The sequence below is a fragment of the Macrotis lagotis genome, chromosome 8 (assembly GCF_037893015.1).
Source record: "Macrotis lagotis isolate mMagLag1 chromosome 8, bilby.v1.9.chrom.fasta, whole genome shotgun sequence".
In the NCBI taxonomy this organism is placed as follows: Eukaryota; Metazoa; Chordata; class Mammalia; order Peramelemorphia; family Peramelidae; genus Macrotis; species Macrotis lagotis.
The window spans coordinates 21,488,940-21,505,978 of NC_133665.1; the positions used below are offsets into that span (position 1 = coordinate 21,488,940).

The 17,039-nt window shown below is 34.2% G+C and overlaps 1 protein-coding gene across 2 annotated transcripts in view; it reads left to right on the forward strand.

Annotated features, from left to right (window-relative positions):
• Positions 1–17,039, forward strand: part of SVEP1 (sushi, von Willebrand factor type A, EGF and pentraxin domain containing 1) — a 355,068-nt gene that overhangs the window by 328,765 nt on the left and 9,264 nt on the right. For both annotated transcript variants that reach the window (XM_074196498.1, XM_074196496.1), the window contains 2 exons: positions 8,890–8,985; positions 13,826–13,921. In XM_074196498.1, coding sequence (XP_074052599.1) covers positions 8,890–8,985; positions 13,826–13,921 — 192 coding nt within the window. The remainder of the gene's footprint in view (positions 1–8,889; positions 8,986–13,825; positions 13,922–17,039) is intronic.

Genomic DNA, 17,039 nt, shown 5'->3' on the forward strand with positions numbered 1-17,039 from the left:
CCCTAACTTAGGCCAGTAAAAAGATTATTTGTGTCTGGGGGAGCAACTTTGTAGCACAGTGACCTGAGCTCAAATTTGGCTTCAGACACTTGCTAGCTATGTAACCCTAGGCAAGTCACATAACCTTGCTTCCTCAGTTTCTTCATCTGTAAAATAGGGATAATCACAGCATCTACTTTCTAGAATTGTCATGAGCATTAAATGAAATAATAATCATAAAGGTCTTAGCATAGTGCCTGAAATATAATAAACATCATATAAAGCTATTATTAATGTTTTTATTATTTGTCAGATGATATCATGCTAAAGATTCAGCTTTAGGAATACATAACAATGCAGATGTCTTTTCCATTTCTCTTAATCTCCCTGCTTCCTGAAAGAGAGGTCATGGATACAGATTTAGGCATACATTTTTTTTAGATATTACCAACACAGGAATTTGTTTTACTTGACTAGTGGTTTTAAAAAGGATTTTTTTTGTTCCTTTCCAATAGTTATGAAAAGGATGTGAGGAAGAAAATTGATTTTTGTTTAGTGAAAAGAATAAAATTTATTTTAAAAATTAAAGTTAAAAAATTATATTGAGGAGACAACATATACAGAAATAAATATATAAAAATACAAGAGAAATTAAGGAAGCAGCAATGGCTTCTTTAGCTTCAGGAAAAAGTTTCATGTACAAGTAGAATTTTGATGGTTGGAGGATAGTCATTGCTAAGAAAAATGGAGTCTTATGTATAAAAAAATAGGAAGAAAGTCAATTTTCTGCTTGCCAAAGTTTCCTCAACTGCAAATTGTAAACAAAAACAGCAAATCAGAATTATTATATGATCAAATACAATAATATTTACAAAGCATTTAGCACAGTGGCTGGCATGTAGGGGTGGCTAGGTGGCACAGTGGATAGAGCACTAGCCCTGGAGTCAGGAGTACCTAAGTTCAAATCTGGCCTCAGACACTTAATAATTACCTTGTTGTGTGGCTTTGAGCAAGCCACTTAACCCCATTTGCTTTGCAAAAACATAAAACAAACAAACAAACAAAAAAAAAGCAGTGGCTGGCATGTCCTAGGTGCAATGTAAATGTTTCTCTTCTTCCCTTCCCAATTTGACTGGACCAGAGTATAGGAAGTAACATTAAATAAGGATGGTCAGATAGAGAAGTTTCAGGTTGAGAAGGATTTTAAAAGCTAAATTTAAGTATTGAAGTATAGACATGCTGAAACTTAGAAGCTTGGGATGATGATTGTCCATCAACTTGCAAAACCAAAAAAAAAAAAAGCTTCCTTTCCAACTTAACCAGAAGGATCAGGATCAATGGTCTTAGACTCATATTATCATGTTTGCACTATGTGGTTTAGTACTAATTTGTTTGCAATACTACTTCTATACAAATCCTATTTATTCTTTTTCATCCTATTACTTAACATTTGATAGTACTATAAATTCCAAATGGTCTATTGCAACCTTTCTGGTTACTTTTATATCACTGATGTCTTTCATTAGTAACTGTATCCCATACCACATAACTAACATTTCCTATCATTGAAATTTGTTTAAATGTAAGGTTGAGATATACTGATTTTTGACCAATTTTTCTAGAACCAACTTATCTTTAGGAGGGCTATCCTAAAGCTATGTAAACAATGGGAGAAGTACTTCATAGTTCTCCTTATGGCTCTATCTCCCAGACAGGCTTTGGGAAATGAAAGTTACTCAAGTTTTTGTGATTCTTTCTGATTGGGTCATGGTTGGATAGATTCTGCTTAAATCAAACATATGGACCACACATTTTGATTAGTAGAATGCTCATGAATCTTATTAACTGAGTGACTTTGCATATCTATAAAATGGAGATAATTAGTTTTGTACAGACTAACAACCTAGAAATATATTAGGGAAAGTGCTTAGAGAGCTATATAAATGAAATCATTGGTAGTGGTAATATGACGTAATTGTCCTCCCAGATAACACAATAGGCCAGTGTCAAAATTAAAAATGAAACCCATATGACTCAGTACATTATCCATTAAGTTAAATATGTTCTTTCTTACTTTCTCTCATTTCATAATCTCAAGAAACTATTTTCCTTGACTACAAAAAAGAAATCCTTGTGTTTTCAACCACTTATGTATTTCTTGAACATCTACTGTGAATACAACTCCATTTTAGGTGTTATGGAATATATAAAAGGCCAGGATATGGTCATACTAGGAGCATAGTTAGAGAATATGTATACATAGAAAATATCAGGAAACAAAAAAAAATGTGTGCTGTATTGATTTTTGGTACAGATTTTAAATGCTGTGGTGGTACAGTAGATAGAGTACCATACCTGGAGTGACTCTGGGCAAGTCACTTAATCATCTTAAACTCACTTTCCTCATCTGTGATGAGCAGGAGAAGGAAATGGCAAACTGCTTCAGAATCTTTGCCAAGAAAACACCAAACAGGATCCCAAAGAGTTGGATGTGACTGAAACAAGTGAATGACAATAAAGAAGTTCTGAAGAAAGTTAGAGGCAGAGATTCTTGAGGGCCAGAAAAATCAAGGAAAGTTTAGGAAAAGGGAGATCTGTTCTGGGCCTTAAAAAAATAAGGAAGAGGGGCAGCTAGGTGGTACAGTAGATAGAGCACTGGCCCTGGAATCAGAAGTACCTGAATTCAAATCCGATCTCAGACACTTAATAATTACCTAGTTGTGTGTCTTTGGGCAAGCCACTTAACCCCATTTGCCTTGCAAAAACCTAAAAAAATAAAATAAAATAAGGAAGAATTGATTAGAGAAAGTAGAAAAGGGAATACTTTTCAAGGAGGAGAAACAACATGAATGGAGTCACAAAGACAGTTCATGTTCATTGGATAATGTCTAGACCAACTTAATTGGAAGAGATGGCTCAATATCCAGAACTTTCTTTTTTTTGTACAATGTTTAATCAAACTACGATAGAATAAGGAGATTTTTGCTTCTTCCTCCCCACTTCCATCAAGACTTCAAAGTTCATTTCCATAGGACAAAACTAGAATAAGTGATTGATCTGAAAATCTGAGAATCCTAACAACTTCCCTCCCAGAATCCTCAAGTATCTACCTTACCCTATGTTGCTCGATCCCATCAATTTCTTATGCTCCATTTTCTGTCCTCTCATCTCAAATGAGAAACAGCTCAGTTCAGTAGAATATAGGTTCCCTAGTGCAGGGAGTGTCACATTTTTGTCTTTGCAATACAAACAGGTACCCAATAAGTACTTGTTGAGTTGAAGTAAATTGTATTAAATTTTCAAAGGGGCCATCACAATAATATGATCACTCTTCCCTTCTAAAAAGGTTTTGAATAAAGGGATGATGATGCAAGAGCAATGATGAGAAAACCATGCAGTAGGAGGGTGGAAATAATGATGTAGTTATGCCTTTCAGAGCTTCTATTTTACTTAATGAAAGCAACAATAGATTTCTTTTTTTGATATTGGTTCTTTTAGAATGAATAGGACTGATAGCATATAGCAAATTCACTCCTTAGTAGATGCTATTTGTTTTTTTTAACAAGAAGGCTTGTTAAAAAACCATGACCAAGTGTTTCATCTCTCCATATTTCTCTCTCCACCTTCAAAACAAAGTATTGCATGCCTTCTTAAGTAGTTCTCAAGTTCCTGAGAACTTTTAAGTTCACCAATACTGAATATTATATGACCATAAAAATGCTATAAACTGGATAGATCTTAATAGGTCATTCTAGCCCTCCTTCCTACACAGGACAGGAATTCTTTTTATAACAACTCTGGCATTTGGTCCAGAATTTTCTTAGGTAAAGTATTTTGTAGTTAGATAGACAAATGGGGTTAAGTGGCTTGCCCAAGGCCACACAGCTAGGTAATGAGCCAAAGTTGTCTGATAATGAGTGCTATCTAACTACAAATCTTTCATTATGTAATTTCTATCCATTGAACAAATTGAAGTAGTAACAAAAGATGTTTTCTCCTTCTTTTCTTTACCCTTCATGAATACATGGTGCTTCAGTGTGAAAAATTACACTCTACACTAAACAAACATAGCCTACTTTTCCAGAAGTAACAAGGTGGCATAGAAATAGAGCACTGGACCCTGTAATCAGGAAGACTTGAGTTCAAACCAGCCTCAGACACTTTTACTGCTATGTAATCCTAGGCAAAATTACTTAATCCTATTTGCTTCAGTTTCCTTAAGTGTAAAATGAGAATAATAATAGCACTTATCTTCTAGGATTGTTTTGAAGAACAAATGAAATAACATTTGTAAAGAACTTAGCATAGTACCTGAATAAAGGCTTATTTCCTTCTTCACATCTCAAAATTCAGAAATTAGCATAAGTCAAAAACAAAGAGAAAATTTTGCTACTGTATTTCACAGAGACAAAGGTCCCGATTGGTATAGTATTTAGGAATTCTAAATACAAGTGAGTAGTGATGTGGGAAGATGGAAAATCTCTATAAAAGCATTTACTACTATAAAGTGGGGAAAGTGGACAGGAAGTCTTGATCACTTCTGCTGCTAGCAATCTCCCCTTTACAAAGATAGTCCTTAAAAACCCTAAAAACATACAGCAAATCTTTTATTAGTTTTACCTTTTTCAATATAAACATTCTCAATTCCATCAACCATAACATCATATGGCATGATTTCTAAATACCTTATTATCCCTAGATGCTCTCTTCTGAGAAAACTAATTTATCAACATTCCTCTAAACTAAGTGAATATAATATTGTAGATGGAATTTAATATAGATGGAATTAAAAGACACAACAAAAATTATGATTGACATACTATTCTATTTCTGTAACCTAAATTTATGTTACCAACTTTAGCAGTTAGATTATGATTTGGGTTCATATAAATTGTTTAGACAACTTTCTAAAAAAAGACATGTTTTTTCATACAAATTACTGCTAACCCAGAAATCCCCTATCATGTCATTGTTCAGTTGAAATTTTTAACTATAAGAATCATTCTGCTGTTTTCAAGCTAATAAAAAGGCTGAAGTCTTTTGAGATTATTTATAATCTTAATTCTGACATGTACTCTAATACTCTAATACCTAACTCCATCAAAAGTTTCAAAAATGTTTCATGGTATTTTCCATTCAATTATAAATATAAAAAGCTGATAAGCTCTACTAAGTTTTCATTAATGTTGTTGGCAAAAATGATGATTATGACAGATGCTAAGCCTGTTTAACACTGAAGTGAGAAAATACTAAACTCATCATTAACTTATCTACTCCTATAGTTATCATACAAATCTATCATGCCTATTACAGCTGTTGCTGAGTTAATGTTACAAGGGGATTTTGCTATTGCATTTTAAAAGGTACTTTCACTGTGATATGACTATGAGATCCATTTGTACATAATGAATTCACACTCTATGTATTTCATCTAAGTATGATAGTATGGATATAATTTCAAAAGAAAAATTTGACAATAATAATGGACTATAGAATTGCAATGATTCTGCTTTAAGATGAAAATCTGTCTTTTAGGTGTGTGCATTACAATGTCTCTGTTGCTTGAAACTCTACCAATCCTTATGATTACTATGGTATTATCCTTTGTTAACATGCTAATAACCCCTGGGATTGGGATCAAAGATATTATTTACTTTACCAGTATGGTGAGAAAAACACCTTACATTCCTCATTTAAAATGAATCATTAAAAGTAATATGACATTTTATAACTCACAGCAAGGTCACAGAGCATAGTGGATAGAAGGCCTACCATGAAGCCATCAAGCCTTGGATTCAAGTCTTACCTTTGATATGTACTGGTTATGTGACTTTAGGTATAATCATGACTTTCCTATTCCCCTAGGCCACTCTGAAACATTCTAAATGCACAGAAGTCTGATTCTGCTTTGGTAGGAGGAATTTCTTCACCTGGAATTTTCTGTGCCAATGAAATCATAGGCCTTACTTAGTCTCTATCCTTTACAATTCACAAATTGCATTTTAGTCTTGTTTCATACATTAAAAGAACAAGAATTTTGTAAGATAAAGCAGGCAGAGTATTTTCACAATTTTACAAATAAAAAAATTGAAGCTTCATGACAAAAGTCAATAGTCCATTGTCCACATATCTACTATCATATCTACTAGTTTTCTGATTCTAGGTCCAATGTATTTCCCACGTAAGACTTCTGCCTTTCTGATGTTATCTATCATTAACACCTTTTGATGAGACCTTTTCCAAGTGGCAGCTTTTTAAGACAGTGATATCAAACTCAGAAACAGGAGCCAGTAAACCATATACCAAGATTCTTGGTAGACTTCATATTGACTTTGAAAACCACATATTGATATTATCTATGTTTTATGGTATTTTTATTTTGTTAAATATTTTCCAGTTACATTTTAAACTGGTTCAGTTGCACTCCACAAATCCAAGCACTGTGTATTTTACATTTATGGTCTAAGAAGAGATGCTTTTTGAGCTGGGGAAAGGATCAGAGGAGAGTGAAGAACTATATTCCAAACACAAGGACTCAGGACTGAAAGAAGGCACATGGAGAGTTGAGGCACAGTTGAGAAGGGGTTGGCTATCAAACACTGACTTCTCCTTAAAAACTGTGGTTCCAATGGCTCCCCTTAAAGATCAGTTATAAATTCTTTCCCTTAGCATTTAAAACTCTTTACAATCTGTCCCTTTCCTATCTCTCCAATCTCCTTAATTCATTATTCTTATTTTTGTACTCTATGGACAACTAGAGTGCTAGATCTGGAAGTCAGGAAGACCTGAGTTCAAATCCAGTCTCAGACATTTGCTGTCTGACACTGGACATGTCACTTAAACCTTTTTTGCCTCAATTTCCTCATCTGTAAAATGAGCTAGAAAAAGAAATGGCATACCACTCCCACTAACTTTGCCAGGAAAACCCCCCAAAGCATCACAAAGAGTCAGACATGACTGAAAACAACTAAACAGCAGCATACAACACTATAATACAATCACATTGACCTACTGCTATTTCTCCAGAGTGACATGTCAACCTTTATCTCCTCCATCTTCGTACCTTTGCATGCACTGAAAGTTCTTCCTCTTTAGTATTGCTTCTTGGCTTCCCTAACTTCCTCCTAGAGACTTAGCTCATGCCACCTTCTACCAGAGGTCCCATCAGCAACCAAAAATAGTTTGTGACTGCTATGTATGAATCTAACATATAAGTTGGGTTGTCTTCTCAAAGGAATGTGAGGTCATTAAGGGCAAGAACTATTTCTCTGTATCCCTCCACAGTGCTTGGGTAGGTGCTTAATAGTAGGTGTTTAATCCATGCTTAATTCATTGATTCATGTGTCTCTCCCTTCTTCCTACCTTTATTTATCTGCTAATACATGATCATTAAACTAGTTAATAAACTAGTTAATAAAAATATTAAATGGTTGAGATGAAACAAATGCTTTAGAAATAATGTCTTTTAACTTTTTTTTTAAAGATATAAACACAGGTAATTTATGCAAAATCTAGTTAATAAAAGAACAAGGGCTAGAACCTGGATCCTCCTTGTGAGAGGCCTCAACCAAGAGAAGGCCTCTTCCTGTACCAGATTGCTTCCCATTTTGTGGCTGTATTTCTTTCATCATTTAAAGATTTGAATATAAAGTAAAATATAGAGTAAAAATTATGATCAATTGTAGTTAAAAGCAAGAGAGGAAAAAAGTTACTTTATAAACAGTATTAGCTAGTATTGTAAAGAAAGCCTTATACAAGATAACTTGAGGTCAAGTTGAAAGTTGATTCCATATTCCCTGTTCCCTTTCTCCTCCCTGGCCAGCCACTGCCCCTCCCTTATACCCCCACCCCTCAAAAAAATAAAAAAAAAACTAATTGGAACAGAAATCACTGTAAGTAATTATTTAGGTTAAAGAAAAATCTTCAGTGGTAAAATATATTTATATCTAAATTGTAATATAGGTGTTGCCAATTAGGTATTACTCTCCACTTCTGCTATAAATAGAACAAATGAAAGATATGCTATACTTTTGTTTTTTAGGTTTTTGCAAGGCAAATGGGGTTAAGTGGCTTGCCCAAGGCCACACAGCTAGGTAATTATTAAGTATCTGAGACCTGATTTGAACCCAGGTACTCCTGACTCCAGGGCCGGTGCTTTATCCACTGTGCCACCTAGACGACCCTATACTATACTTTTGACATGAAAGATTCAAGTATTGTTTATTTTTTGAAGGAAAGTGATAGGATGGGAAAGGGGAAGATTGCCAGGGTTACTTCAACTCAACTTGTGATTTTATTGGTATGCAAAACTCCAGGTAATAAATTTACTGTACTAATGTTCAACACCTATACTGTAAAAAGTTACTTAGACCCCTGAAAGGTTACATGACTTATCCATACTTATCTAGCACCTTATCCAAGCAAAACTGGAAAGCCAGAACAGAGACCATGAAATGGAAAATAATTTCTATCAACTGCAATATGTTTAAGAGATCTCCCTTAAAGACAAAGGGGTCAAATTAAGTGACCTTTCAAGGTCCCTTTAAAACCTGATTTTCTGCTGCTCTGACATCAGGAATTTTGACTGCTGAATATGTGATGTGACTCTGTGTGTGTGTGTGTGTGTGTGTGTGTGTGTGTGTGTGTGTGTGTATTCCTCAAAGCATCCAGTTTTGTACACTAGATAAGTGACTAGGTCTAAGATTTCATAATTCAAGGGATAGATAAGCAGCACTATACCATAGTAACAACCAATAAGAGTCTTTATATGATTAAGTTTCATCTGGAACTTTTTAGCACAGCTTATCTCACTTGAACCTCAAAAATCAAGGACATGTTATGAATGGAAAACTAACCATGGTGATTCTGATGACTGCTACTGATTTACAGTTATTCTTATTTTCTTTACAGCTGTTTGTAGATTCCCATGTCAAAATGGAGGAGTTTGCCAAAGGCCTAATGCATGTACCTGCCTGGAAGGATGGATGGGACGCCTCTGTGAAGAACGTGAGTGTCCTTTATTAACAACCTCTAGAGAGTCGCTCATGTTCTTCCTGTAGGCACACACATACATACATACATACATACATATCCTTTCTAGAGGTTGTTCAAAATTACTATTATGGAAATGTTTTACATAATGGAGCATGTTACTTACCATCTCAGGGAAAGAGAGGGATAGAATTTGGAACTCAAAACTTTAAATAAAAATGTAAAAAAAGAAGTAAAGAAGATAAAGAAAACCCACCTGGGAGTCAGAAAAACTTGGGTTCATCTTGGTTATGATACATCCTTCCAATGTGACCCTGGGCAAATTATTTAACTAGTGCCCACTCTGTACTCTTATGCATTGATAAGGAGTTTCCTTGCCAGGAATTCCTTTACAGCTCTAATTTCAATGAGCAAAAAGGACCACCCCCACCACTACCATCATCAACCACAGCTCCAACTCCTAACCTCTAATACCTCTAAACCCCTATTTCCCCCACCCTCAAAAAAAATTTGAATTGGGTAGTACTTCTATTCTCTTTTGCCATCATAAGTTCACAGGTTATAGAATCTTTGGAATGTGATTTTGACTCCAAATATTAAATTATACTCATCCAAAATTCATATACCTAGGGAAGAGTATAACTTTCTTATGGAAAGCCACTTCTTATGGAGAGCCACATAGATTTAGAATTGGAAGTATTTTGGGGTATCTTCTACTCTACTTTGTACAGTTAAAACTAAATCTAATAAGTTAAATGATTCACCTGAGGTCATAGATGATAAGAGATAATCTCAAGATTCAACCCAGGACTTCTGACCTCAAATCTAGCACATTATATATAATCATTTTCCCACCCTGTCTGCTACCTCCTAACTTTAAACAATCTCTAGACCCTCTTCTTTTCAACACATTCAGAGGGGCCAAGTATGTCATATTTGACATTGTTATGTCACTTATGCCAAATATCTTGCTTTGCAGGCAAAATTTAAGCTCACCATTAAGAATGTAGCTTTTCTTGCTTAAGAAATAAGAAAACGGGGCAGCTAGGTGGCGTAGTGGATAAAGCACCGGCCTTGGAGTCAGGAGTACCTGGGTTCAAATCCGGTCTCAGACACTTAATAATTACCTAGCAGTGTGGCCTTGGGCAAACCACTTAACCCCATTTGCCTTGCAAAAAAAAACTAAAAAAAAAAAAGAAATAAGAAAACTAGGAAGTTAACAAATGTTATAAAATATCATTCCATTTTGAATTGCAATTTGTGGTCCTTACTTAAAAAGTAGAAACACTCCTGTTCTTATGGGGTATTAAGCTTTCTAATTTCATTTAGATTAATATAACTATATATATAATATATGTATGTATGTATATATATATATATATATATATATATATATACCATGAGAAAAAATTAACTGTTGACAGAGATTATCAGTTCATCCAAATGAATTTATATTTAAGACATATTTTTGAGGAGCCCCTTGCTTTAAAAAAAATGATAACATTCAGTGTCCTCTAGAAATCTTCAAAGTATGACTATTTTGAACTAAGTCAAAAAATAAAAACTTATCATAATGGAAAGATTTTTATTTGCTAAACCAACTTACTACATTATATACCTTTATTAGCTTAAACCCTTAATTCATCTTTTCTTACTCTTTTTTTAATGAACATAGGCTAAAATGAAACAGAAATATTTACTTTTTTTAAAATATGTCAGACCATGGTTAACCCATGCTGTCTATAGACATCCATCTCAACCAAGCTATAACTTTTAGTCTCAATCAGTTGGCTGAGGCTTAGAACAATAAAATGACTTGTGTGTGAATCACATAGCTAGTATAAGTGGTATTTGAACCCAGGTCTTCGTGATATCAATTCCAACATTCTCTCCATTATGTCAGGCTGCATTTCTACTACCGAAGTTGAACATGTAGGCAAATATGGTGAAGATGATTTATTATTGATTTATGACTTTTGGGGAACTAGTCTTTTAATCAGTTATGAATCTACCTAACTTGTATCATCTTGTACACATCTCTCCATCTCATTGTAGTCTCTTCTGTACTCTAGCTATAGTAGCTACATAAGACCTGTTTAGACAGTGGATTTTCAAGATCTTTAAAAAGCCTAACTAGTGAAAATGTCAAGGTTCATTTTCTTAGCTGTTTAACAAAACCCTTCTATCTTAGAAAACTAATTTTCTACTCATGGTCACTGATCTGCCAATTTGATTCAAGCTGTAGTTCTAAACATATTAAAAGGAAAATGACTAACTCACTATGTTCTTTTTCTGAGGACATAGAGAAGGACTACAATGTCAAGGGAAGGTCTAGCAACTTCTAGGAAATGTTTTCACCACTTTTATAAACATTCAAACTTACAGAACATCTTCACCTTGGAGTAGAACTCCCTATATTTATTAAAATACAATACACATTATGAGAACCAAGGACTTCAGCAAAACTGAATTAGCTAATTAATCTACTCCATCTCACAGAAGAAAAAGCATTAGCACAAGTCTGCTTAACCTTTCAAGAAGCAGCCAAGTTCACTTAGACACTTAACAGAGAGCTGCAAATCTCTAAGCAGGTGGGCATTACAGAGAAAGAGGAATCATAGCTGAATACTAGGAACATAGATACTTAAAATATAAAGGTTTCATTGTTATTGTTTTAAATGATGATGAGAAAACATTTAGCTAAGTGCTACAGAGACAAATACAAACCGGCATATTGTCATCCCCATTAGACTGAATTTCTTGAAGCAGGGACTGTCATTTGCCTTTCTTTTTATCCCCAGTGGTTTGAAATTTTCCAGGGATAAATGTTTTATTTCACAGTATCTTTTATTACTTTATTATACAGTACATACATGTGTGATATATGTATATTCATGTATAAATTCACATATATAAACATATGTACTTGTTTGGAAACTACATCTCATTTCTACTCTTCAACCCCCTCAGTAGCTTTAAGCTCCTCGAATTCAGGGACTATCTTTCTGTTTTTGTCTTCGCAACTCCATTTCCCAGAATAGGGGCTTACACACACATTAGGCACTTTTTGAATTGGATTCAATTAAGTCTAGACTGCTATTGCCTCCAATCCAACAATGTAAATGATGCTGACAATAATTGATAGAGATGAGTTGATTCCTCTGTGGAGATTTTCTAACAGGTTCTACAAAGAAGAAATTTTTTTAACCCACCAATGGACACAGTTTGGGTTCCCTGGATTATAGGCTAAAATAATAAAGGATATACTTTAGTAGTCAATCAATATTGGCAGATATCTACAAGAACCTTTTTCAAAACATGGTTTGCAGCGTTTTTAAAATACATTCTAGATAATATACGAGACTTCTAAGGTAGCTAAACTTTTAGGACTAGAACTCAGGTTACCCGACTACAGAAACAATGTACTTTATATGTGCAGTGTCCTAGATGGAAGCAAAATCTACATATAGTAATAATAAATACCTTCTTATCACTGAATTGTAAATATGTATTTTCCTATATTGTTATAGCCTCAGACAACTAGTAGCTGTGTGATCCTGAGCAAGTCACTTAACCCTGCTTATCTCAGCTTCCTTATCTGTAAAATGAGCTGAAGAAAGAATGACAAACCATCCCAGTATCTTTACTAAGAAAACCCCAAATGGAATCATGCAGAGTTGGACACGACTGAAAAATGACAATAGATGCTAAATTCCATGGGCCAAATTTTCCAGTAGGCTCAAGGCAGACCTTTAGAGCTTAGAAATTGTATTCTACTCATAAATGAATTTGAGTAAGCAGAAGAGATGAGGATCCATTTAGGTATTCCAAAGTTTGTAAACCACACATTCAATTTTTATTCTAATTACTAGAATATAGTTGTTATGTGTATGATTCCTGAATCCCTACACCCTTCCATTGACTTACTAGGATATTGTATTTTATGTATTGTTATTTGTAAAACTATTACTTTGTGGAAGGATAATAGGACTGTCTCAATCGTCATTCCTGCCCTGTGACTGTGAAGTCAACAGGCATACACACACACACACACACACACACACACACACAAAGAACAAAGGTCAGCCATTCATTCATGATATAGATGCCAGACAAAGAAAAACAGAAACATGGATGTGGAGAGAATCCACCTATGCCCTTACCTTATTCCATCACTTCTTCCTTCAAACTCAACTCTCTAGTCCAGGAGTTCTTAACCTATGGTCCACAGACCATCAACAGGTCTATGGATAGCTTTCATATTACTTTATCCCTATGAACCCAGGAAAAAGAGGACTAAGATTTAAGTCTAAGGAATAGGGTTCAAATCCAGGCTGTGCTATTTACTACCTACATGACCCTGAGCAAGTAGTTTAACTTTTTGGACCTCTGTTTATTTATCTGAAAAAAAATTACAGTACCTAGTACAGTGTCTGGCAAAAATTAGTCATTTATTTGATTGATTGACAAGATGCCTTTAAATACTCTTTCATATCTAAATTTATAAAATTAAGATAATAATGCTTAATGTTCATGTTCCTCAGGGTTATAGAGAGGAAAAGTCTTTCTGAAGTCGTAATCAAGTATAAGTTATTGTTCTGACAATATTCAAGAAATAAAGCAGGAGACAGACTCCATTCAACAATAGAATGAGCTAGCTACCTTATGCCCTGATTCCATATCAGTTTTGATTATGGTTCTCTTATACATGATGACTTTTTTATAATAAGAGAATATACTCTTATGGTTTTCTTTTAAAGGAGTATAATATGATTTACTCTCCTCAGAAAAAAATGATCATTCATTCATTCATCTTCGTGTATTTTTTAATCTTGTCTTTTTCTACCTTTTCCAGCAATATGTATTCTTCCCTGCCTGAATGGTGGCCGCTGTGTGGCCCCATATCAGTGTGAATGCTCGGCCGGGTGGACAGGTTCCCGCTGTCATACAGGTAGACTTTTTTTGGTAGCTTACAAAAGTTGTAAAGAATTAAATCCACTATATTTCGAGTTCCTTAATTCCTCCTTTTGAAGACTGAATATACAGAAATTAATGATATTTAGATTCAAATATGTCATATAATTATTCCATTAGCAGGAATTCAGACCCATTCAAGAGACTTTTCCTTGTGACAGAGCACTGTGCTGCTATGTATATGCTAGGTGAGATATGGAGATCAAAAAGATGTCCTATCTCCATAAAGTTTGGTGTCTAGTAGGGCATTTGAACCAGATTATGAAACAGCAGTGAATAATTTCAGCTCTATTTCTCTATCCATGATCCCTTATTTTGATCCAATCTTAGAACTTAACCAAAGAACTTCATGGATTTCCAAAAAAAAAAAAAGGAGGATATCTGATTTTAAATTATCTAAATCATATAAATAGAGGAATTCTGTTTCACTGAATGTATGTAAAGACATCTTAGGAGAACAAAAATGATTTGTTTTAATTAGTATAAAAACAGTTGTGAAAAATAATGTAAAAAGGCAATAACTTTCAACTTGCCATTGAAAATAAATGCTACAAAGGGACTTTATCTTTCTAATCTAGGTAGAAAAAGGAAATAGGAAGCAGTCAATTGCAGTAGATTCACTGGTTTTAAAAAGTCTATATATGTGAAGGGTCAAAAAGACCTCTTTAAAAAAAAAGAAAAAGATTTTCCAAATTTTTGGTTTACCATATGCTAAACAAATCAAATTTTACAATGTTTTTTATTTATTGGTTATGGTAAGATCCCAAAAAAGGGGGACTGAATCTCCATAATTTGCACAATATTTAGATTTAGACACTTATTTATTTATCCATATCTCTTTTGTATCCCAAAACTGAACTCATCATTCTTCATCCAAAACCAACACCCTTTCAAAAAAGTCCTATTTTTTTACTTGCTGCCACAAATTCTTCTGTGTGAGTAAACTTGAAGTAATCTTTGACTTTTGCCTCTCTTCCATTCCTTTATATCTTCTCAAGCTTCTATTCAAATTTCCTGTATAATGTCTCTTAGATTTAGTCTTTTGCCTCTACTTGAAATACCACAGAGCAGATCCCTGTCACCTCATGCATGAGTTAATGAAGGAGCCTCTTAAAATCCTCTAATTGATCTCTACTACCTTCCATGTCAAAGTCAACCCCCTCTGCATGCCTTTCCACAATCTTTTACCTTACTATTCTACCACAAAATGTATTTTTCACTCCAATTAGACCAGCTAGTATCCTCACAGTTCTCTGTTAGATTCATTCCTATTTCTATGTCTTTGTTCATATTATTCCTTCCTCCTAGGCTTTCTTTCCTCTACATGTCCAAATCCTTCCCATTCTTCAGAATCCAACTTCTCTTCATTTTTGAAGTCTTTTCTAATTGCCACAGACCAAATTGATTTTTCCCTTGTCCCAATTCCTATTGAACTTTTAGTCAGTACCGCATGGTTTAGCAATTAATTATTCTCTAATTGTTTCACGTGAAATAGTATGATTGGAAATAGAGGTTATTCCAAAAGTTTTAACACATTTTTAAGCTAGGTGGAGCAGTGAGAGAACAGGAACTAGAGTTAGAAGACTCACCTTCATGAGTTCAAATCTGGCCTTAAACACTTGGTAACAGTGTGATCCAGGACAATCCACTTAATCCTGTTTGCCCGTGTTTCTCATGAGTAAAATGAGCTGGAGAAGGAAATGGCAAATTACTCCAGTATCTTTATTATGAAAACCCCAAATGGGGGTTTTCACTCATGAAAAGTTGGACATAACTGTAAAAAGACAAAACAAGATTTTTGGAACACTGTATTAAATATTTGAAACCAAGATAATAAGCCTTTTAACCTCAAATTTGTCAATATTGCAAAAGCCCACCTGTTTAACACCAGAATTCTTCCAATGATGATACATGATTAAGCATTATGGTACACTTAGACCACAGAAGAATTTATATGATCCACAACTCAAAATAAATTGACTAGCATACTAATGATGACTTGCATATAAGAGGCAATTCCAACAATATCCCCAAGCATACCAACAGATCATGTACTAATAAATGAGGAAAAACAGTTAGAAAACTAGAGGTGCTACATTGGTACCATCATGATACTAAAAAACTGAGAAAAGTTTCCATCACACTAGGCACATCTACAAAGATTTAGAAAAATGTGGGTGGCATGGTTTTCTTTCTTTTCCCTTAGTCCAAAATCATCATATACAAAATAATTAATATATAAACATGTTAAATACGAATGTACATGTACAACTTTTACCAGACTATTCACCACTGAAGGGATAGGGGTAGGAAAGGGAGAAAAAATGTGTCTTATAAAAATGCAAATGAATGAATGAATAATGTTGAAAAACTTTAATAACATGTAAGTGGAAAAATAAAAGAAAATCTCAATCTGAAAAAAAGTACAAGAAAGTGTGGGTAAGGCAGCTGGGTAACCAGTTATCTAGTATGGGACTAGGCATAAAGAAAGGACTGAATTGGAATTCTGACTCAGACATTTACTAGCTTTGTGACCAAGGCAAGTTATTTAACTTCTTTCTACCTCAGTTTCCACATCTATAAAATGAGGATAACACAGAGTAGTTTTAAAGAGCTAATAAGTTGACATATTTAAAGCATTTTGTGAGCCTCAGAGTGTTAGCTAATTACAAATGACCACACAGTATGAGAAAGCCTGGGAGGGACTGTGGTCAGTATCACTGGGCACTTCAATCTTTCCTCCTCTCCTCCCCAAAATATGAATCTCACAAAATCAAGTGTCAATTTTGTCATCACAATTATATTGTAAAGTCCTTCAGAGTAGAGATTGTTTCATTCTTTGACTCTGAATTCAAAATTCCTGACACAATAAATGTTTCTTGAGTTATTATCAACAATATTGTAATCTTTTTAAGGGCAGGAAATAAGTCTTGGACTTCTTTCATATCTCCCACAAGATCTAGCAAAATACAAAAGAAAGCAGAAAGAATTCAATATTGTGGAGGTTAGGTTTTCCAAAGACCTTGTAAGGGAGCAATAAAAATCTCAATTTTTGTTCCTTGATTTGGAAAAGTTCTATAATTCAGTGTGTGATA